The sequence below is a fragment of the Sinohyriopsis cumingii genome, chromosome 15 (genome assembly GCF_028554795.1).
Source record: "Sinohyriopsis cumingii isolate HCF-2022 chromosome 15, ASM2855479v2, whole genome shotgun sequence".
In the NCBI taxonomy this organism is placed as follows: Eukaryota; Metazoa; Mollusca; class Bivalvia; order Unionida; family Unionidae; genus Sinohyriopsis; species Sinohyriopsis cumingii.
Window position 1 is genome coordinate 100,669,642 of NC_142975.1, and position 26,769 is coordinate 100,696,410.

At 33.7% G+C, this 26,769-nt stretch overlaps 1 protein-coding gene across 1 annotated transcript in view; it reads right to left on the bottom strand.

The window, feature by feature from the left end:
* LOC149782387 (uncharacterized) overlaps positions 1-26,769 on the bottom strand; it is a 184,813-nt gene that overhangs the window by 47,717 nt on the left and 110,327 nt on the right. The window contains exons 7-8 of the mRNA XM_089935125.1: positions 13,544-13,642; positions 7,980-8,066 (exon numbers count right to left, since the gene is read on the bottom strand). Coding sequence (XP_089791251.1) covers positions 7,980-8,066; positions 13,544-13,642 — 186 coding nt within the window. The remainder of the gene's footprint in view (positions 1-7,979; positions 8,067-13,543; positions 13,643-26,769) is intronic.

Genomic DNA, 26,769 nt, shown 5'->3' on the forward strand with positions numbered 1-26,769 from the left:
AACTCCACACCCAGATCAAACTGTACTTTTTAGCCATCTTGCGCATAATCAGCTAATTGTTTCTTCACTGCATTGATAATTCCTGGTGGCATTGTTGTTTGTGATGGCAGTAGTAGCAGAACCGCTGCTGCTGCTGTTGGAAACTTCAGCACGTAGACAATCCATTGTAACTAAGATATTTCGGCTACTCTAGACATAGCCACAAAAACTAAATTTGACCATTCTATGCGATCATCGATAATCCAGATATTGGTATTTGGTATAGTTGATCCCTGAGACGAATAAATTTTTATTGCATATCCAAAAGTCCAACATGATGGGTTTAACGAAAATGCCTGTTGTGCAGCCTCTACAGGAATGTCGACGATATCAATAAGAACATACTTGTGTTTTCCTTGATACAACTATTAGATCAGTTCCATAAATCTGACATTAGAGTCTCTGAAATTATGGTACGAATCATGTCACACCCACCTTTGTCAGGTTGTGATCTGATTAACGATTTCAGTTGTCGTAGTTGTTCATCCTGTGATCGATGGTCATACAAAACTTCTTCATAGTTGTTACATATTTGATCAAACATTTGTGTGGTGATTCACCTGTAAACGGCGGAGGTTGTCCTTGATCGCCACACATGATAATTGCACTAGATATTGTTAATAAAAACTAAAGAAACATGTATAAAGCATGTTTGGATACTGCACAAATTTCATCCTAGATAATTATTCTCGGGATATATTTCTCACCCATTCTCTCAGGGGTCCATGCATCACCTCGTCAGCTAAAGAAACTATGATACATGCTTGAGCTGACACCATGTTGTCTCATCTCCCTGGCAAGCCGGTGAGTTGGCGTCAACAAAATCATGTAAGTTTTTAAATAATTCTATCGCACGTGTTGTTTTACAAGACCTACCTGGACCAATAAGATATACCGTGATATGTCTCGTGATTGGATTGTTTAATAACGGTGATGATGATGATCCTGATAAATTAACATCAAAGTAATACATATCTGGTGTTTTAACATTGACCAACTCTGAACATTTATATATTTCCTCACGTTTTTTTTTTGTGTGCCATGAACCCCAGTTGACACTGCACGTGTCTTCTCCGATAAATGACCCTAGAAGATCCATTTTACAATGAAGAATATAAAAAGAATCTGTGGCGACTCTAACAGGGTCACTGGGAAATGTTGATCATCGGTAAAATGTTTATTGATTAGTAGGTAAGCACTGCTGATGTCAAGTCAGTAAATTGAGGAGAATCGCCATCACAGTAGCTAATGATTTTCCTCGTGATGTTGCGTTTCTTGGTGATACCAATATACATTTTGCTGCTGTGTCCTTGATGACAAATCTAATTCTGCTTGATCCATAATTAGTATTGTACAATGATGTGATGAACACTGAGTAAATTTACCAATACTTTTCCTGCACATTTCCTTGTCATCTTGCGGTTACCAACCTCCTTGCTGTTGTTTTTATAAAATTATCATAGAGATTACCTTTAAAGACATTACAATCTTAGTATCTTACAAATATCGTAATAACACTATTGGAGCCCAAACGCGTTGATTTCTTGCACAGCTGTCACTGAGATTGGTATTGGTATTTGGGTTACTGAGTTATATACCATACCAGAAGGGCATAACTGGATGAATACTCGCTGAAAACTTGAATGATGCAATCTCGGCAAATCCAGTAAGATCAATATTTGGTAGTGGCCCATTTATTGCAACTCATGTCATTTTGTGTGCTGTGTGCCTGAATCGTTCATAATAACGATAATACTTGCCAATATGAAGAAAAGCCGCCCAATAAGCAGCGACACTGTCGACAGAAATCATATCAGAGGAATTTTAGTTTGTGTTCTAAACACCATCATGACCGAAATCAACACAAGGATGTGATACATCATTGAGAAATTCGGTCGCCATATATTTTTTGTTGGACTATATGCACATCAACATACACTGGCGTAAATGAGATTTTGAGCAATTCAGCATTGTCTATGTTATATTTTACCAAAATATGTTTCATAGCATATTGGCGTATTTCCTTCCGATAACGAACTCCAGATGGCAAAATAAACTGATGAAATGATTCGTCTTTGGCTGCCTCTTTGACGCCGCCGCTGTAAAATAACCAGACTGACACAGGGTAATTTTTACTGATGCTGTTCATATCTTTAAAAAGATCGCTGTCATAAAATCATAATGCTCTTTCTTGTGGAAATATGTTACTGCTTCTGTCCAAGCAAAATAATTATAATCAAATAATGTTATTGGATCACCTTTGCTACAATAATTACCAGAGTCTTATAAATTCTGATTGATTATTGTTTTTACGATGTTCAGAATCTTCAATGTTTTTTTTTCAAGTGTGGCAATGTCATTTATTTTTACCTCCATTAATGAGAGTTTTCCCAGTGATTTTTTGGGGGTTCATGACTATGTTATGTCTGTTCCCTCATTTTGAGTTCACAAAATGTTCAATGATACGATGAGCCTCACAATTTACATAGACTGCCTTCATCGGAGCAGTAGCAGATGTGCTTGGTTCATTCATGTAATAAATTGCGTAAACATCATCTGTATCAGGATAAGCATTCTTGTAGTAGGTGCTGTCAATTCCGATAAATGTTTATGGTGATGTATTTTTGTCCAAGATGATACTGATCTTGAATTTTTTAGCGGATCCAGTTTCTCACGTATGAGCGACTGTGATCCAACTGGTGTGTGTTGCTCAGCTGTACATCTTATTGAAAAAATACTTATTTTTGTCATGTAGATTTCGTATTATTTTATGAGCAAAATTTTTATTCATTGTTGAATCTATAAATATTCCATTGCCATCAATTTTAAACGTTGACCAAACATCAACAGCACCATCATTGCAAAACTAGTTCTCTGCTTGTCTGATAAAATCATGCAACTGTAACTCAAATGCTTTTTGTTTTCTATCATCATTCATTTGGTCAAAATCAAATATTGATGTTGATGGCTCAATTGCCGGCAACCTTGTGAACTCATTGTGGGTTGCTTCTAGATCTGATGTAATTTTTGATTATATCTAAATCATCTTTTCTGTTTGGTAAAATAATTTTAATCCCCGTGAGATCCTATATTGTTGCTGTAGTAATCTAGCTTTGTCCCACCAACACATGTTATATAATAATATTCCTTTAGTTTAATTTTGTTTTAATTAAACAAAATAAATTTTATATATATATATATATATATATATATATATATATATATATATATATATATATATATATATATATATTGCAAACAAAAAACACTTGTACATGGCTAATGGTAGGATTAGCAACATGATGTTTAAAGAATTTCACAGTGATTATTGTGGAATTCACTCATATAGTATTCAACGAGTAAATACCGACCCAAAACCTTGTCCGGTTTGTGGAGTTGGAGTTACGAGCAACATTCAATTATGTGTAGCTTGTGGAGAAAGTAAATACAGATCACTCAAATGATATTTTGAAATAACAAATGCTGAACATGATGTTAAAATTAAAAATGAACATAATTGCATTCACTGATATGTTAATAACACTAAAACGGATCAAGTTAGTGTTTCAGTTGAACAAGGCTGATTAAGTTGACTAAGACAGTGATTCAGTTGACCGCAGGGGTCTCATTAGGATTTTAAAACTGAGTCCAGGACTCCTAACTTGGTAAAAATAGGGGTCCCACCAGCAAAAGCTGAAGTCCCCTCCCAGAAACATGTTGAAGTGGCTAAATGTTCTTTAAAATATCAGGAACAAATAGACACAAAACTTTGTCAGTTTTATTAATTTTAATTAGTTATTATTTTCTAAAGAAACTATCTATTAAAACTGATATCCTGTACAAATATCATTTTCTTCAATTCCAATATAGTTCACTTTTGTCTATGTCTAATTTCACAAATTTTTCTGATGCTTGGCTTTAGTTTGTAATTCTTCACACTAGGTACCTCTTCGTTGACTCACAGCATTTGTGTTAAGGTCTCATATTTTATTATGGACCTTCCCTTAATCTTGATTTTGTACTGCAAACTGAAGCCTCTCATGCATGTCAAGGATGTCACTGGTGACACCAACACCATCACAGCTAAGACAGCAGAGTCTGGAAATTTATGTTCTCTTGAAGTAGAGTTGTACAGGCTTCTGTCAGTGTGCAGTTCAACGATTTAATGACTACCTAGCACGTACGTGGTCTCTTGATGTATGATGTCTAGAAAATGTGGAACTTTGCAGACTAGAAGAACCAGTAGTTGCCATTGAGTTTAATTTTCCACATTCTTTACACCACTGGCATATAGCTCTTGTTTATCCATTCGATTTTTTTTGTTGCAAATCCAAGGATTTTTTAAATTCCCAACACTAAGCCAGCCATTACGCACTTTCGTACACTTGGGTACTGTCCAATCCGAACTATCAGTTCTTGCAACTTTAGCAGAGTTCTGAATTTCATAAAAAATGTTATTTTCCGTTGAACCCAAAAATACTTGCACACTTCATTTTGTCCAAGTCTTGACGTGATTTGATTTCGAGGTCGCATGCACTATTGATATGGCTACAATAAAAGGGATCACGCTTGGGTTCGCCAATGTCACAAATTGCGATTTGTTTTCATAACTAGCGACAAAATATACCATCTGTAGTTATTTTGGAGGCACCATTTTTGGCTGATAGAAACTAAATACAGTCTTGGATTTGTAGCAAAGAAATTCAAGGTCACCATGACGAGTCCCCGCAAACTTGGATATACAAATGTACTGGAATCTATTGTTATATAAACACAACCTTCTTTCCTATTGACAAACCACCACAACAGTGCATTGTTATATCATAATCCGCATACGCTGGTGCTGTATGCTGTATTATAACCAAAATAGTCATGCTACTGACTAGCTACAATCGAACTTCTCTTGACGCGAGAACGGGAAATGTCTAGTCGACCAGTGGACAGCTGTTTTTAAACAATGTAACAGAAAAAATAGTTTTCCTGCAACTTCAAAGACAACTGATTACCTTTGAATCACCGACATATACCTTGCAAATAAAAAATCTGTTTCAATGTTCTATGTTCTACAAATAGTTGATGTTGCCGCAGCAATAACAAACGGGTATTTATTTGATCCTTGAAATAGCGCCTTTAGCGGCGCCTTCAGTAACACATGCACCTTCATCAAAGCAAGCCAACGATCTTTGATGAAAGGAAGTCAGCAACACACGTAAATAAAATTATTGTTTCATTTTTCATAGTGATTAGAACATATTTATTTTGCCACGAAAGTTTCCTGCTTGTAAAAAAGTGCGTACGTAGTACTCCTGTCTGCGTGATTTTCTGCGTTCCAGATCACAAATTTGCGTATAAATATGCGTAATTAAGCATTTCCGAGATCTCTGTAACCAAATCAGTGATTCAGCTGATAATACAGCGACGAATTTAGGTAACAACTATTGTTCTCCAACTATGAAGCCAAAACAGCTAAAGTACACTGTAAACACAAAAAACAACTTTGATTGATTAACACTCAATGTTATCTTTGTGTTGACATCAGCATTTCAAATACAAAAAAAAATGAAAATTATATATCATGTAGATTTATATACGAATGTTTCCATGGTGTAATCGACGATTGTTTAGTTTAGTTGTTGATCATATAAATGTTATCAAATCATATAAATGAAGACATGCAGGTTGTAACACATATAAATAGTAAAAGCAGAAAAGCCGGTGAAGTACAAAATCCACAAAGGCCAGTTAGATCAATTAATCTCAATACTGGAGAGATAATTTAATTTAGGTATATGACACTGTAGGAAAATATTTGGATATTAGTGCAAGCTCAATAAGGTCCGTCACCGATGGTATATATAACTCAGCTAAATCTAAGAGACTCAATCAGTGAATATAGATCTTATTTATCATTCAATAAACAACAAAGAGTCAAGATAGTTTACAAATATACCTATATTTTTGGCTAACATTTGGTCATCCTGTGACTCAAAAATCAATCTTGTCTGATTTTTGAGAAAAAAACAACAGCAAAGCCATGAAATTACACTGTGGGGATGACTACAAGTTTTTCTGACAACTATTAGTTACTGAAACAGGCCTCCCTCTTGCTATGTCATGATTTGTTGATATTGCGACCAAAAAATCAAATAAAAATATTCACATTTTATAGCACATAAAAAGCATCATGATATGTTACGTATGGATTATATTACCATGTGTCAGTCATTCTAGCAGTTCCGTGTATTCTTTTTTGCATAATTTTTTTTACCTGGTCTGGCTGCCCTTTTGGGTCTTTTCGCCCCTCTTTCTGCTGTGCATTTAAAATGTAATACTTGGGTAACTGAATTACTGAGGTTAAAGCTCATCTTAATGAGTTCTTTAACATAATGTCATAAACAATGTTCCCAGCAGATTTATATGCAACATTGTGATTGTTTTGAGTTCTCCACTTTAAAGGTATATTCTCACTCTGAATATGGATGCACCGACTAAAAGACGTTAACTTTGGCTTTGTGATTGAATTAAATGACACAATTAAGTGGTATTAAGACACAATATATCCATCATGACAAGTTTCAACAACAAAAGTCATGATCTAGGCAAAGCTTCCCTCAGATAATGCAGGCATTACAACCAATGAAGAACATGCAGATTTCGTAATTTATATGTTTTATGCTTCTTTCAAACCAAAAATAGCAGTCTGCAGTAATTAAAGCATGTTAGAGTTTAATGTCCATTATGGTACCATAAAATCCTTCAGCATATATATATATATATATATATATATATATATATATATATATATATATATATATATATATATATATATATATATATATATATATATATATATATATATATATATATATATATATATATATATATATATGCATTTATTAGAGCATCATGAGGGCACTATGTCAAGTAATCCAATATCATACATGGTATGTGTTTTATACGTGTGTGCTAATTATAGCATGTCAGGCTATAATGTCTAACATGGTAATATCCCGCGGGGTAGATGTGTTATGCTGTGCAATTTTCTAATTGACGGATTTACCCGGTTATGTATGTCTGTATTGTTTATCTTTTGTCCATTGTTGTAGATTGTAAGGGTTGTTTTATAAACAACATATTACATAGTTAACCTTTGTCCATGACATGAGACTAGATTGTAAGAAATATTTGTAAATATTCTTATTTGGATCTGAGTTCAGGACATTGGTTCTTCCCTTGGTAATTACATGGTCTATCTGATTTTTTTCAGCTTGATTTGCTAACTTTTAAGTGAACAGAACTGACCTTGTTTACAGTTTAGGATCACTTTCATTTAAGATAATGAAGTTATTTTCTGAAACGGTCAAGTGGGGATTTATATGAAGTTATTTACATCAGAATTATTCATTTCAATTTTAACATCTTTCTAGTGGTATCAGGTTTAATTTTACCTGTGTTCAGTTATAAATTAAGAGATTTATTTAAAATATTCAATGCAATTGCAAAGTGCTCACTGAACTTTGGACTAAATCATTATTTTGACATTATTGTAAATTCATTCAAAGGCATTCTGGAGTATATCATTGTGATTCATCAAGACTGCTGACACATTAGCACATTCAATGATGCTAATACATCACCAAATTTAATACCACAATTAAATTGCAACACTTTATACATTTGTACTTTTAGGATAATTTCGGATTTTTCATTCATTATACACGAGTTCCATTTAAATTTTCACTGTGTTCTGGGAAAATAAATTATCTGTTGAATTTTAATAAACATGATGGTTTCACCTTGTTCTATTATTTAGTCTATGACCATATATTCGGAACAACCTGAGTGTTTAGAACAGCACATCATAGCACTGCTTAATAAGAAATTACAAGAAAAATATTTCAGATAATTTTAATTGGAGGTCATTCCAGAAAATAACTTACCTTTTAGTGCCAAAACCACAATACTGATGATGCAGCCAATAATTTTAATGACAGAGCATATTCCAAGTCCTAGCCAAAACTTACCACCTGTAATATAAATTTATCACCCTTCAGAATAAGAAAACATTAAAAAGTATACAACCATAAACTTATAATTTATGGTTATACAACTCAGAATATCATGTGACCAGAACCTTATTATCTCATGTTATCACCATTATTGATTTGACCATAAGTTGAGGTTAAGGCACAACATTTATCTAAATAGTCTCTTGTGACAGATTTATTGTAGGGGCTAATTTGATGTAACTGCCTTGTGGGTATTGGCCACATCAGAAGTTTTCTTTTTTCTCTCTCATATTTTATTAGACTTGTGTTCTTCATGTCCTACTCCGTGCACTATGTTTGATCTTAGCTTGTAAAGGATCCTAGTGGATTTCAGAGAAAGCGTTCCCTGAAGACCTTTTCTAGAGCTAAACATGTGGTCTGATTGTGTTAAATGCAGCCATTTATACAACCCAATTCTACATACCAAAATGCACAAAATCAAAATTCTATAACCACATTATACCCATGTATCCCCTCTCCAGACACTCTTTTGCAACATTGTATGTGTATAAGAATTTCCAAAATGCTTTATTAAGTGAGAAATTGCTTGTAAAATATATGCTTATGAACAAATTAATTCCACATGATATTGTAATTACATAACGCAGTTTTAAACACTTTAAGAGAGCTTCAAATTTCATTAAAGTAAATGTTTGACTATTAAGGAAAACTTGCTATCACTGATGTATTTTAAGTACAAACACACAATCCTGCCAATGTAATGGCTTCCTTGTTTAGGTGCATGTCAGACTAAACTGTAACCGTTTGGAAATGAGTGGCTTAGGATATTTAGAACTATATTTAACCAAAATTAATGTCATTAAATTTAACAGCAAATTAATATATACTCCTCTATCACAGACACATAATTATTCAATTTATCAAGAGAATATAGAGAATTATACATAAACGTATTTTCTCTTCTAAAATCTAGATTAAAAACATAACACCTTAAGTATCTAAATTAGCCTTGTAATATATTTTATTGAACAAGACAGAACCTGGAATATGACGGAAATACTGTGTGTACAAAAATTCAACAAAAGGTATAGTTACATAGCCTTCACCTCCAGAAAATGTCCCAGGGATCCACACAATCGTATCATGCTAATCTGAATACGAGTCCAAATACTACACTATCAGTTGTGACAATTTTAAGCATTTTCCTATCTTAAATCAAATACTGTTTCATTTTACGGATAGCAAAGTATCTGATGGCCCTGGAGTCACCAGATCTTGTGGTTGGGATGCACGAACATTAACTCGGAGATTCTATTTTTGAGAAAGTTGTAGTAAAGATAATCTCTTGGACCAAAACTGAATTTGTTATTTACTATGCTGTCCTTCTGTGAGTGAAAACAGAAGTCAACTTTATGTTCTTTGTTTATAGATGGTTCTCTAACAAATGTTTCAAGTATCACAACATGGTCTATTGTGCTTCTCTAGGATATGAATCCACACATACCATATTTGTTTCTCGTCTCCGACCAGTAGACGATAATATAAAATGAATGGAAGATGCATACAAATTGAACAATTTGGATTAGGTTGGATTACACTATAGAAATAAATGCTAAAATAAAAGATGAATGTCATTTAAAAAAGTCCCGGAACAAGAAATTGTATCACACACACAGTGAAGCTAAAGAGATGCACTCATGCTATTAAGACGACTCTTCTCATTTTCATCATTACTGAATCACACCTGAGTCCAATCACATGGTCGTCTATGAAGTCAACAGTTTGCTTATTGACGTAAAACATTATACATGTATAACCTTTCGAGCTCATTTGATATGTCATAGATAAATCAACGGATGAATGGACAGTGATGATTATGATACAATAGTATGACACCATTGAAAACTAACGTACTCTGATGCAACATACATTTTCCAGAGTCCTTTAGCTCTTTAACAAAAGCAATACAATGATCAGCATTGTTTGGCATTTGATCCTGTAAAGTAGTTTCACTTTAGATTTAATTAAAAAAGTATTAAACATGTAAAGGAATGAATGTGGCTATATTTGCCACATGGTTATGAGGTGGAACACGATTTTCTTGTGATTTGAGAGATAAAATCAAATTTGTATTTTCTATTGTGAACATTAATTGAAAACCATAGCTTTGCTGTCCTTCTAAGTGTTCCCTGGGGTGTTGGATGTATACATGTGTTCGCCAGCTATGGACATTTAAAAATGCTATGTGATGCAATGTTAATTTTAAACCTAACATTCTAAAGGAATTCAATTAAAACTTGAATTTCATATTTTACTCAATTCATAAAGTGAAGAAGTTTGACCATATTTCATAGTACAGTGAATGCCCATAGCAAATTAAGTGTAATGATTAACCTGACCGCATATCCACCATTAACTATTGAACTATCACCAAGTATAGAAGTAATAATTAACCAGATGCAGGCGTAACACTACAGCCTTAACTTAAATGACATAACATAAGTGCAGCGCCTTTAAAGTTTAATATTTAGGTAGCCTAATTACTGAGGCAAAGCCTCATATTCTTAAGGTTTTAGCCATGTTTACAGCAGGTGTATGTACATGTATATGCTTTCAAGAAGTTACCAAATTGTTTATGTTTAAAGTTCTCCACTTTGAAGGCATAGGTTATCATTCTCTCTTGAGATGTCTGCACAGAGTAAGCATATGTAAAGTTCCAAGGACATAATCATAGTCTAGGCAATTGTTTACCTCTCATCACACAGGCTAGGATGAAGAGTCCAGACATGTGCACACTTTATAATTTATATTTTATGCATGATGCAACCAAACATAAAAGTGGTCAGTAATTATAGCATGTTAGGTTTTTATGTCCAATGAGGTAAACATATGCCATAAAATGATATTTTTCTAGAATATTTATTTACAATGGCAGACTAGAGAGGATTATTCTATCTTTGATCGGAATAAATGTGATTTTTGGCAAGTAAAGAGGTAATCCTGATTGGCGGAGCTAAATGAGGGTGTGCATGTTCTCAGAAATAATTCAGGGTTTTAAAATAATCCACTTGCAATATTAGGCAGTCGAAGTTATTCTGCAGACAGATAAAGTCTGAGGGACTCAAAGAAAAGTAATAAGTAATTTCTCTTGTTGAACAAATTGCAAAGATAACAAAGAGGTATGGATTTTTAGGAATCTGTATCGAGAGAAGGGTAGAGTGAATTCTTGATTGATAAGCAAGCGAGAGTCTCAGGTCGGCAACGTTAGTCTCGATTACATATAATGTATATTTATTGATGCAAATTTGTAATTATTATTGAATTTATTCAATTTAAAGTCATGCTTAATTTTTTTCTCAAGTTCAGAAATAATTGCGCATGTTTTATGACTGATGTATTGTAAGAATATCATACAAATGTAATTGATTTGACTGAGTTTGTCTTGCTTCTAAGAGAAATCATGTAGTTTAAGATTTCATGTATATCTTCTGACACAAATTGTGTTAATATGTAAGTTACCTGTCTTTAATGATGTATGATGTAGATTCAGTTTACTGCGTCTGAAAAGGAATCGCTAATTAGCAAAGTAATGTAGTGAAGACAAGGCGTGAAGTCCATTAGTTCCTGTGTAATTATGTTGGGAATTCTCTTCAACGAGAATTGAGGGAGCATGCCGACTAGTTTAGCTCAGCACGTACATTTATAGCCACGGCAGAGTAGTAACATTATCTGATAAGTTTAATTATGTCATGTTCTCAGGAAGAATGTCAGCAGCTGCTAGCTAGACATTGATTTATGATAATGTGGTTGTGAGTGTGTATTAGATGACAAAGTGACCATATCAGCTAGTTGTTTTGAGTTATGATAAAGAATATATAATGCAAGAGAGTGGGAATGGTGTTTGAACCCAAGAGAAGAAGGACTCTGCCATGTATTAGGTTGGGTACTATACATGTATTTTTATGTTAGATGAAAGAAAATAGTTTCTGCGCACACCTGAATTGCACAGCGGGAAAATAGCACAGTATGCAAAAAGAGGTTGACGACTCGAAGAGGCTAGTAGAGAGAGAGAGAAGGAAATAAATACAGAAATGCTGACCTATGACCAGCATCGATTTGGAATGGACGGAGAGCACCAGTTGATGCAGTAAGGCCAGTAATCTTAATTTGATCAGTCACTCAGTAATATGGTGAAATGTGTTATATCAGTATAACAGAAGTGCCAAATGAATTTCACATAATTTTGAAAAGTTTCTGAGAGAAAGTCAATAATTCACCTGTCATGTTCGATTTCATTATATTTATGTAATCGATTAAACTGTTGTTTTACTTATGTTATTCTATTCAATATCTCTGCTCAGATCTCTCCTACTCCATCCATTATGTTCATACTTTATTATATTGTTTTACTGAAGTTGAGTTGGTAAAACATACAATGGTTGATCATCTCCCAGATAACGATTAGTGATTGGAATTGGTCTGAATTTCACAATCGATAATCAGTTTCACTTAACCAACTGATACTCCATTATAATTGGTTACAAAGAACACATTTAAATGTATGTTTGTTATAGTCATATCTTTGCTGAACAGTTCAAAAAAAATATACAGGAGTAATCTCTTTTAACGATGTATACTTTAACCTCATAATTGTTTTGTGTTTTTTGTTCTACAACTTTGTTAAATAAATCCACTTTTTATGACTGATCAGAAACTGTTGCAATTTCCCCAAAACCCTTTAATTAATTAGTGATGTTTATATTATTTAAAGTATAGAAGGAAATTGTTTTCTTGTCATTATTGACAAATATTACAAATCATTGTACATCTAAACTGAAACAAATCATCAAAATTTGTTTAAATCTATTAACTCAACAATTTCACAGCAAAATCATTTAATCATTACTACGTTCCTAATTATAAAAGTTTGCACACGTGGAGTATAGTATGATTTTACATAAATCAGATCAGCTGTTGTTGATTGAAATCATATACAGCTTCCCATTTACCCAGGAGTTGTACTAACCTTTTGTGGTTTTCATGCAATTAAAAAGAAGTAGGGTTCCGTTATACAAAATTGTTTTAGGAGATTCGTAACTGATTATCCTTTTATTTCCTAAACCAACCAATGATTGTTTATCATCTGTAATCGGAACAACACTAATAACGATAACCGAAAACTCTAAGCAATGGGGGACAGTACACATCTTCACCACCTCCTTACACAGGGTATGTTTGTTATATATGTGTACTCTAATTAAGAATATCATGATATTGTGTCCAATAAGATAATATCCTTTAATTGCTCTGGGTAGATGTTATGTTGTGCATAAGAATTAATTTTCAATACACGTCAATGATATCAAAATTTACCTCTCATGTTTCCGATGTGAGATTTTACACGGACTTTAGAACAGTACATCATGTCACCGCTTTATAAGGAACTGATACTATTTCACATGATATAAATATGAACCCATTAAAGAAAAAATTACCTTTCACTATGAAGAGCACAATCCAGATAATGAAACCAATAATTGTAATGGCTAAGCCTATGCCAACCGTTATCTTCAGTTCAACTGGATAATGATCACCTGCAATGTAAATCAGAATATATGTATATAACAGTAAAAGTCACGTGACAATAATGACATTATTTCAGATTATAAAACAGTAAAAGTCATGTGACCATAACCCTATTATTTCAGGTTATAAAACAGTGAAAGTCATGTGACCATGACCCTGTTATTTCAGGTTATAAAACAATAAATATCATGTGACGATAATATCATTATTTGAGGTTATAAAACAGGAAAAGTCAGACTGCTCTAGTGGCCAAAGTGGCCGGATTGTCTCCCTTAGATGCAGGAAGATTGCAGGTTTGAACTCGTTCTAAGTCATGCCAAAGACTTATTAAAATGATAATAGCAGCTGCTTCACTTGATGCTAAGTAGTAATAGGTTCGTATAATGGTAAGTTGGACTGGAGTCAGGATACTGTGACTGGTTGGGACATGAAGTGCATAATGATTCCACCGAGTTAGACATCACTACAAACTACCACATTGCAGACATCGTAGCAATAGAACTGAAACGTTTTTAAAACTATTTTAAAATTCCTAATAACATTTGCACAAAAACATGTGACCAGGACCCTTTTATTTCATAACAGTTATCTTAATGATCTAGTGTAACAGATCATTAACTTGTATATAGTTAAGGTCATACATGTCATGCAGCATGCGCATTTACGCATCTCAAATTAAATATAAATTGATGTTTTAAAGTATAATACTAATTTTGCCCAACCAGAGTCTATTCATTCCTGATTATGGTGTGACCTTAATTGCTATCATGAAGCTTCCAGAGAATAATTAATAACTGCTATGGACTTTTATAATGGTAGCCATATACCAAACTGGATCATAAAAAGAGCACTTTGAGTCAAAACGTCACAATATAAGGTATTACAATTTTGTTTATAATAATAATAATAATGACGATTTTGTATAGTGCCTAATCTTTAGAAGCTTTAAGCGCTTTACAACATTAGACACTACCTATAAGACAAAAAACATATAATAATATGATTACAAAAAAGCATCATGAAATTGGAAAACATAGGAAACGTTATTAGGATTTAGGTTTGTTCTTGCAGTCGAAATAATTGAGTTTTAAGAGCACTCTTGAATTGGATCATTGTGTCTTTGTGTCTAAGTTCAGTGAGCAATTCAACACGTGTAGCTTTTACTGTAACATCACATCACACTTCATTCAGTCCGGATCATACTGCATCACACCTTTAGGTTGATTTTCTCCAAATATGTTTTAAAAAATGATAAAGGAAATATTGAGTTTGCAAATGATCATCAATACCTATGTGTAATTTACTTTTATCTCCACTTCTTAATTACAGCATCAGTAAACTTAACAATGTATTGAATCTCAAGGAAACCAAGCTTTCTTATCATTATTTCACCCCAAGTACAAGTGTGTGTGTGTTTGTGAGATTTCAGTCATATCGCGATGTCTGAATTGAGGAAGTTTATAGTTATGTCTAACACAGGAGCGTCAGCCACAGTCGTTTAGCATCATATCGTAAGCACACGTTATCCCGACACCAGGCTGACCACTTTTATTTTCTTAACACTAGCCTCTTAATGCTGAAAGCCAAGTGAGGTAGCTGCTAGAACTATTTGGATGTCTTTGGTATGACTTGGCCGGGGTTCAAACCAGTAACCGCATGCATCCAAGGCAGACCACATGGGCTGATGGAGGGGTCCCCAAGTGTAAGACCTTTACATTCTTGTCTGACATGCTTTTGGACACTGGTCTAATATGCCATTTTGTTTAAATACTAGACTCTCACACCTACAGGGGAGAAATCAAAATTCCCAAAGTATTTGCACAAATTACACTAGCTAGAGTTGACTGACATTGTTTCAGTTCTCTGTCCTCAATGTCATTTGAAGGGTTTAAAGGAGACCAGAAACCAATCGAAAGATACAATAATAATAAAAACGCTATGGAAGAAAACCTTATTCGGAAGCATTATCTGCTACTGTAATGCCAATATTCAAATATTGGCATATCTTCTAGGAGCTGAATTTACGTGACCTCCTTTGCAAATTGTTCTTGCCTGTTCGATTACTTTCGGGATGTGACGTCATAGTAGCGACTACAGCATCCCAAGTGGGAGTTGCCACAGTAAAATGCAATACCGTTTTGCGTTGATTACGGGTGTAATGTCACATTAATAAAAGCCTGTGGACAACATTTATCTTTTCTTTTCCAAAATATAAAGGCACAAAGAAAGTATGGATACATTACTGCAAGCGAGTCGATTTCAAACATCATAAAGCACTCTGTGCTCATCACATTTCTCAAAGAAATGTTACGAGAGGAATCCTGAAAAAATGGCAGCTCTAGGATACGCAAATGCTAGGCCTAGACTAAAATTTGGCGCTGTTCCAGACATACCTTTGAATATTTTAAATCCTGGGAAAAGTGTTAAACGTGTGAGTTACGAAAATAAGCAGAAAGTCTAGAACGTGTCCACAACATGCAAAATAAATTCACAGCTCTTTTATTTACAACAGCAGTGCTATACTAAATGTGATAGCCCGACACCAGGGGCACCTCTGATGCTAGTTCGGGCCCATTTTGTATTCAAAGTTAGGTGCTTGTCAGGCTTGTCGAAACCAAAATTGTTTTCCTGAGGAAATTTTGATCACGCTGGTGAAATAAGCAAATGTATTTTCAAGATGTTGACATAAATGCTTTAGCATGGCACTATCTAATGAAATCACCACTGTCCTAGGTAAAATTGAGATCTGCTTTTCATCCAATGGAAGCTTTGCTATAAATAAAATTCTAAACTTGTCGTGTTTCGAGAAAACACATTTTCCAGTAATCTTAACAGAAGTGACAAAATTAAAATAAAGAAACTTTCAGTCTATGCATGTTACATGAAGTATGTATAAATTGTAATCTATAACGACTAGAACTGATGCAAAACTTTTCCGTGTACAGTTTAAATTACAGCAATTAAAAAAATAGGTCAAAGGTTCACATTAATTAGCTGACAATATAAATTGGGCATGAGACTATTGACCCCATCACCTTGCCCCTATGTGCGAGCGCCCAAGGGACGTGGCATTTGTCCCTGTGATACGCTTTATTATTCCCCTAGGGACAAGCCTCTTTTCCATATTCTGGTCAGCTCTGGCTAAATTGTAAAATAGCTGAAGGTTTGATTTAAGTACACAAACAATAAAGCCAGTTTGACTAATTGACAGTTAATACTTATCCTTGCATTTATGGTATGAAAACGACTGCCCTTCGGACATACTTAAAAAATAAAACCATGTTTGACAGTTTGTGTATGTAAGCACCAATAATTGATTGCCAAATAAACGGTGCCTATTTTGTTGTAAGTTACGATGCCTTGGACTTCATTTTAACAGTTCAAATCTGCAGGCACACGTTACCATACATGTGGCAACTGTTTTTCCCAAGTTTTACGCCCCACCTTATTTTCTTAGGTTTAAGTAGCAATGCATGTAACAATGTTTACTGAATAAAATATTTATTCTGAATTAGTTCGTTAGGGGCAAATATACTGCATATTATATTTTGTTTTATTCCTTCTTTTAATCTAATATTGGTAATTAAACTTTACATATAAGGTAGAATGTCGGGTGTTAACTGGCGCAATTTCACAGCATCCACAGTGATTATTCAAATAAGCTAATTGGTGACCCTTTTTTTACTATACTACTGATGTCATTGTTTAGGGGCCCCGAGTGGCCGAGTGGTCTAAAGCGCTCTCCGTTACGGATCACTGCCATCTCACCTCTGTCTGCTCCGGTTCGAGTCTCGGATTCAGCCAATGTGGGTATGTGAGAAAGCTTGCCAGTAGCTTCTCGTGGGTCGGTGGTTCTTTCTGGGGTTTTCCCGGTTTCTTCCTCAACCATTAATACTGGCCGCCATGTATAGCCTATCGTGTGCTGAAAAATGGCGTTAAACCCCACAACAACAACAACAAATGTCATTGTTTAACAACATCTGAAATGTACGTGAATAATGTTTAATCTTAGTTGAGAGGCCCCTTCAGACTGTGAGGCCCTAAGTTGTAGCTTGTTTAGCTTATGACTAAATCCGGCACTAATTGTATGACTACAATATTCACAAGTGGCAATATAGAATATGGCACTTGTGAATTGCATACGTTATATCTATGTATGTACGTTGACTTTGTTGTTCTGAGAAGTGAAAAGTGACAGACATAATGTAATAATCGGGACTTCTCTGCGCAAAATTTGGAGATATTACAAGGTCGGGATGTAGATGAGAAAATACCCCCAAAATCGGGAGTTGTCCCTCCCGGCTTGAGAGTTAACAGTATGAACTGCCCGGGCTTGTGGAATTTCAGTCAGGGCTTGAGTTTATTTTAGTCACTAGCCCAGGACCAGTGCCTAAAAAAAATTATTTGAGCACTGACCAGTACTTTTCATAAACTGTTATACCAAACAGCAGATTCAACCTTTGCAAATGAAATCAGGGCTCCTCCTGTCCGTCTCGCTCGCCTTGTTTATGTTTGCATTCGAGGACTGGCTAGTATTGTATCACGGGGCCAGGTCATCTGTCGTCTCATCAAAACTCGGAAAAACTAAGCAATTTACCGAATCGTGGTATCTTCCACGCAATATAATCACTACCCGCTTACGATATTTAATTCATAAACATTACAGTCGAATTAAAATATGTAGAGCATTACATACGTAAAAGGAAAAGTTTGATTTCTGGTCTCATTTAAGCAAATACAACCATATGTAAATACATCTTTACAGATGGACTGTATCACAATATGCCTGTTATCCTTTGAATAAGTGGGGATTTATACCATCATGGTGGTAAAACATTACTTAATGGCTGAGCATGGATCTAGTTTGAGGACAAGAAACAATCAACAGTACTTTTATATGTGCTAGTGGTAAATGTGTGTGTCAAAGAATTTTTTTTTTGACTAACAATAAATGAACTATATTTCATCAACTAGAATTTGACATTGCACAGAATTTCGACATAAAGAGTTTAACAGGAACGAAAAACCAGATATGTTTGAAATAGTCTACAAACCATTGTCATTGTAACATTATTAATTGATCTGGCATATAATATATGTCAGAGGAGTGAATTATATTTTAATGACAAAGCTTTGTTTTATGCAGTGAAAGATATTAAGATGACATATATTTCTCTTTTTGTTTCAAGACACAAAATCCTATCACATCTGTCTGACCAGGGAATGTTATTGTACTGATGAAGATTTATATGTATGTGCTGAGACAGGAAATAATATTGTTAATTCCATGTAGCATCATGAATGATATTTGCATATAATAATTTTCACTTGAACTTGTTCACTTTGTAGGCCATGCAAAAATAAATTTCGATTGCAAATAGTAAACATTAAATATGATCGCATGCAGGCAAAGTATAGTGCAGATTAGAGGTTATACTGATTTGTCTCAAAGCATATTTTTCATTATCACACTACCAGTTAAAATCATTTATGTAATTAGTAATGCTAATTACTACACCATTCTGAATAATTCTTTAAGGATGCTGTGAACATATTTGGCCTAACAAATACGTAACTAATTGTGAATGTTGATTTTTAAATGAAGTATGTTCCAGTAATGTCTTGTTTGTGTGCTTGACCTTGGTCCAATATTGAGGGCAGATTTTTGTCAGTATGGCCTTGGCTTAGGGTGTTGTGTACTTTGGTCATTTGTTTTAAAAAGATGTTTACTCATCTTTAGGTTTAAGGTATGACCTTTTTATAAATTATGATTTTTTTCCATTCATAATGACACACATCCTTCGTATTATATTGTGTCTTAGGTGAAGTGAAATTTTTATATGCAGGATGATTTAAACAAAATTGTATTCATTTATGTTTTATGATCAGTCTGTGGAATCATTTACTTTAGTCTTCAGATATAATTTGACTATTAATTTATTTAAATTATTCACTAGATTTACAAAGTGATCATTCAGCTTTTTCGACTAAAGCACTATTGTATAATTATTGTGAAGTCATTCTGGATTTTATCACGGCAATACATCAATAATATTGGTACATCATCACATTCAATATTATAATTCATTTGGAACATTTTAAACTTAGGACTTGTGACAGAACATTTGTGAAATTTTGGCACTTAGTTCACAATACTATAAGATTCTCTTAAACTTTTAGTTTTTAATTTGGAGAAATAAATTATCTGTTAATTTTACTAAACTTATTGGTCTCTCTTAAACTTTTCTCTTAAAGTTTTGCTTTGTAAAAAATAATTATTTGTTGATTTTGCTAAACTTACAGGTTTGATGTATTTCTGTTAGTTGGGTTAAGACAACGGAGTTGTAACTGTCTATCAATGAATTGTGTGATGAGCAATTTAATGTACATTTTAATACAGAAAGACAGGTTACCAGCGTGCAAAGCGTATAATAACCCAGCAGTCTGATGCCAGCTAATTACACTGCAGACTGGTCGGAAAATGAATAGCCAGTCCATCTACTGTTTGAATATCGGGTGCATTGAGAACAGATAATCTATAATGTGTAGATGTTATCAAATAGAAAATATAATAAAAGCCAAGTGCAAAATATATAAGTGATTTTTACTAATGACACCTTGCAAATCTCTAGCATATTAATCAGATCTGCTGGGCAAAATACAAAGGGAATTAATAATCCGTGTCCACCTTACATTCTCGTCTGCATGTTAAGATGCTTTGAAGTTTGAGACATTGCATCCTATCTCTACCAGACGGTAGTGCAATGCATGCGAAAGGCTTGTCTCAAAAATGAAGCAAATGATGACAGCATCCATAAATGGATGCCTGCCATGAGACCACAATAATGATGTTAACTCTTCTGCTTCATTTTGATGATAATGAAAGCGTTTATTCAGTTATAGTTATTCCTTGCTGGAGCTTATTTTAACCGAGACCAAATTTCATGGACACTTGTAATTTCATATCATACCATCATTGTTTGAGGTCTAGTTTGGATATTGTGACTGCTGAGACTTCAATTGATGGGAATCTATCTTTGTGCTTTGACTGGATTCAGAAAGGTTATCAATGACAACATTTAGATGATGTATGTATATATACATATTATATATATATATATATATATATATATATATATATATATATATATATATATATATATATATATATATATATATATATATATATATATATATATATATATATCCATTTATGCAGGTGAGACAGGAAGTATGAAGAATATATTGTATAAATGACCCATGTCTAGTAAAGACGATGGCGACAATGCTTAGATTAAAACGATAACAGAAGTAGACTTATATATCTGATCAATAAAGTTTAACCAAATAACCTAAAATATATACAAGATATTAAAAGTGTAAGAAAATGTATACATGTAATTAATGTAAACAACAAAACTTAGGCAACACGGATATACTCAATACCATACCCCTAGTTAATGACAGTTCATATGTCAGTATGACCATCCATTGTAGCCAAATACAGTTTTGAATAAAGGCAACCATTTTGGACGTTAGTTTAGCATCATGTTAATATACGATCAACTTTATACAGTGAAATATGTTTTCTTGGAAATCATATGCGAATATAAAGATCCCTAAAAGAGGACTAGTGATAAGATTTTAAGATGGCCTCCATGGCACCATATGAAGTCTGTTCATGAAAATGTTATACTGGTATGACAGTCCATTCAAGAGTAGAACTGATATCAAGACTTTCAACATGGCTGCCATTGGATGTCAGTGGGGCACTCTTTTAATTTGAAACCAACTAGACATTGGATGAAAATCTTTTTGGACATTGGATGACTGTATTTGGACTTTGGATGAATATATTTGCAAATTTGTTTAGAAATCATGGCAGTAGTTTAGTATTAGCTTTTTATTGTGTATTGGAGATTTTTGTCATGACTGTAATCTGTAAATGTGAAGTTTTTGCCTAAAATACATTATAGAATTTTGACAACCTCATGTTTGTGATTATATTTACTAGAATGAGAGTTCAAGGCCTAATCGTTTTAACAATTAAACTTAGCTTGCCAAAGAAATAAAAAAAATATGTTGTTTCATAGGAAAAGTGGTATGTGTATACATATACATAGTGAGATTGGTAAACAAGCATTCTTTCCTTATAAAATCAATCTCTAAGATTCTACTGAGCTTACAGCTGTGTTGTTGAAATCAGAAATAATTTGATCAGGAATATATTTTGAAATTATTCAGTAGAATTAATTGAGTGCTTATTAACTTTTAGATTAACACATTACTTTGGAATTTCCTGAATTCAATCAATGACATTTTGGAATGCATCATTGGCATATAAGGACACTCAAGACTATTGCCATATCAGGACAATCAAGACTATTGGAATTCATTCAGAAGATTCTGTATTAATCCTTGGACGTGATGAAAGGACATTTATGATTTTTCGGGATTTAATTCGAAATACTGTATCTTTGTTAATGTTCACTTGTATTTTAGGGAAATAAATTAGCTCCTGAATTGTGATTAAATTATTGGTTTCACAATGTTTCATATATAAGACCTTGAGTCAGATCACTGAAGAAAAGCGTTGTAACTTGTACTAATGGGCAATAAATGAAAGGCCATCAAACAATCTCATTCTTTTAAATCATTTTAAACAAATCGAAACAAAAAGTATTAGCATTAAGAAAAAACAAAGGATCCCCTGATTGTGCGGAACAATACAGAAACCAACTGCTGCAGTTGACTACAGAATAACTAAGCAATGTATGACCGTATTTGAATGATATATGTAGCATGAGTATGACTAGTGCATGGCATTATCTGAAAGATATGTGTATTATAACTGGGTAATGCATGACATTATTTAAATGATATATGTAGTATGACATAGTAATGCATGACATTATCTGAATGGTATATGTAATATGATTATGAGTTGTGCATGGCATTATTTGAATGATATATGTAGCATGACTGAGTAATGCATGACATTTCTTCAATGATATATGGAGCATGACTGAGAAAGGCATGGCATTATCTGAATGATTATTGTAGCATGAATGAGTAATGTATGGCATTTGTTCAATGATATATGTAGCACGACTGAGTAATGCATGGCATTATTTGGGTGATATAATAATGTGATTAAAGCCAAAATCAATCCTCTATGTGTACTAGTACACTACTAACTTTAAGCCAAAACAAGTAATACATTTTGATTGATAAAATGAAGACTGATTCTCAGAGCCGAACATGCAATTTGACTGATGTACTGAAGACTGTAAGCAGCAACACACATGTAATTTGACTGATGCACTGAAGAATGAAAGCCACACCAAACATGTAATTTGACAGATGCACAGAAGACTGTAAGCAACACCAAACAAGTAATTTGACTGATGCACAGAAGACTGTAAGAAACACCAAACATGTAATTTGTGTGATGCACTGAAGACTAAGCAACACCAAACATGTAATTTGTCTGATGCACTGAAGACTGTAAGCAACATCAAACATGTAATTTGACTGATGCACTGAAGGCTGTAAGCAACAACAAACATGTAATTTGTCTGATGCACTGAAGACTGTAATTAACACCAAACATATAATTTGACGCAATGAACACTATAAGCAACACCAAATATGTAATTTGATGCAATGAAGATTGTAAGCAATACTGAATATGCAATTGGACTCATGCGTTGAAGACTGTAAGCAACACCAACCATGTAAGTTGGCTGATGTACTGAAGACTATAAACAACATCAAACATGTAATTTGACTGATGTACTGAATAATGTAAGCAACACCAACCATGTAATTTTACTGATGTACTGAAGACTGTAAGCAACATCAAACATGTAATTTGACTGATGTACTGAATAATGTAAGCAACACCAACCATGTAATTTTACTGATGTACTGAATAATGTAAGCAACACCAAACATGTAATTTGACTGATGTACTGAATAATGTAAGCAACACCAACCATGTAATTTTACCAATGTACTGAATAATGTAAGCAACACCAACCATGTAATTTTACTGATGTACTGAATAATGTAAGCAACACCAACCATGTAAATTGACTGATGTACTGAATAATGTCAGCAACACCAAACATGTAATTTGACTGATGTACTGAATAATGTAAGCAACACCAACCATGTAATTTTACTGATGTACTGAAGACTGTAAGCAACATCAAACATGTAATTTGACTGATGTTATGAATAATATAAGCAACACCAACCATGTAATTTTACTGATGTACTGAATAATGTAAGCAACACCAACCATGTAATTTGACTGATGTACTGAAGACTGTAAGCAACATCAAACATGTAATTTGACTGATGTACTGAATAATGTAAGCAACACCAACCATGTAATTTTACTGATGTACTGAATAATGTAAGCAACACCAAACATGTAATTTGACTGATGTACTGAATAATGTAAGCAACACCAACCATGTAATTTTACCAATGTACTGAATAATGTAAGCAACACCAACCATGTAATTTTACTGATGTACTGAATAATGTAAGCAACACCAACCATGTAAATTGACTGATGTACTGAATAATGTCAGCAACACCAAACATGTAATTTGACTGATGTACTGAATAATGTAAGCAACACCAACCATGTAATTTTACTGATGTACTGAAGACTGTAAGCAACATCAAACATGTAATTTGACTGATGTACTGAATAATGTAAGCAACACCAACCATGTAATTTTACTGATGTACTGAATAATGTAAGCAACACCAACCATGTAATTGTACTGATGTACTGAAGACTGTAAGCAACATCAAACATGTAATTTGACTGATGTACTGAATAATGTAAGCAACACCAACCATGTAATTTGACTGATGTACTGAATAATGTAAGCAACACCAACCATGTAATGTTACTGATGAACTGAATAATGTAAGCAACACCAACCATGTAATTTGACTGATGTACTGAATAATGTAAGCAACACCAAACATGTAATTTTACTGATGTACTGAAGACTGTAAGCAACACCAAACATGTAATTTGTCTGATGCACTGAAGACTGTAAGCAACATCAAACATGTAATTTTACTGATGCACTGAAGGCTGTAAGCAACAACAAACATGTAATTTCTCTGATGCACAGAAGACTGTAATTAACACCAAACATATAATTTGACACAATGAACACTATAAGCAACACCAAATATGTAATTTGATGCAATGAAGACTGTAAGCAATACTGAATATGCAATTGGACTCATGCGTTGAAGACTGTAAGCAACACCAACCATGTAATTTGACTGATGAACTGAAGACTATAAACAACATCAAACATGTAATTTGACTGATGTACTGAATAATGTAAGCAACACCAAACATGTAATTTGACTGATGTACTGAATAATGTAAGCAACACCAACCATGTAATTTGACTGATGTACTGAATAATGTAAGCAACACCAACCATGTAATTTTACTGATGTACTGAATAATGTAAGCAACACCAACCATGTAATTTGACTGATGTACTGAATAATGTAAGCAACACCAAACATGTAATTTGACTGATGTACTGAATAATGAAAGCAACACCATGTAATTTTACTGATGTACTGAATAAGGTAAGCAACACCAACCATGTCATTTGACTGATGCACTGAATAATGTAAGCAACACCAAACATGTAATTGTACTGATGTACTGAAGACTGTAAGCAACATCAAACATGTAATTTGACTGATGTACTGAATAATGTAAGCAACACCAACCATGTAATTTGACTGATGTACTGAATAATGTAAGCAACACCAAACATGTAATTTGACTGATGTACTGAATAATGTAAGCAACACCAACCATGTAATTTGACTGATGTACTGAATAATGTAAGCAACACCAAACATGCAATTTTACTGATGTACTGAAGACTGTAAGCAACATCAAACATGTAATTTGACTGATGTACTGAATAATGTAAGCAACACCAACCATGTAATTTTACTGATGTACTGAAGACTGTAAGCAACATCAAACATGTAATTTGACTGATGTACTGAATAATGTAAGCAACACCAACCATGTAATTTTACTGATGTACTGAACAATGTAAGCAACACCAAACATGTAATTTGACTGATGTACTCAATAATAAAAGCAACACCAACCATGTAATTTTACTGATGTACTGAATAATGTAAGCAACACCAACCATGTAATTTTACTGATGTACTGAATAATGTAAGCAACACCAACCGTGTAAATTGACTGATGTACTGAATAATGTCAGCAACACCAAACATGTAATTTGACTGATGTACTGAATAATGTAAGCAACACCAACCATGTAATTTTACTGATGTACTGAAGACTGTAAGCAACATCAAACATGTAATTTGACTGATGTACTGAATAATGTAAGCAACACCAACCATGTAATTTTACTGATGTACTGAATGATGTAAGCAACACCAACCATGTAATTTGACTGATGTACTGAATAATGTAAGCAACACCAACCATGTAATTTTACTGATGAACTGAATAATGTAAGCAACATCAAACATGTAATTTGACTGATGTACTGAAGACTGTAAGCAACATCAAACATGTAATTTGACTGATGTACTGAATAATGTAAGCAACACCAACCATGTAATTTGACTGACGTACTGAATAATGTAAGCAACACCAACCATGTAATGTTACTGATGAACTGAATAATGTAAGCAACACCAACCATATAATTTGACTGATGTACTGAATAATGCAAGCAACACCAGACATGTAATTTTACTGATGTACTGAAGACTGTAAGCAACACCAAACATGTAATTTGTCTGATGCACCGAAGACTGTAAGCAACATCAAACATGTAATTTGACTGATGCACTGAAGGCTGTAAGCAACAACAAACATGTAATTTGTCTGATGTACAGAAGACTGTAATTAACACCAAACATATAATTTGACACAATGAACACTATAAGCAACACCAAATATGTAATTTGATGCAATGAAGATTGTAAGCAATACTGAATATGCAATTGGACTCATGCGTTGAAGACTGTAAGCAACACCAACCATGTAATTTGACTGATGTACTGAAGACTATAA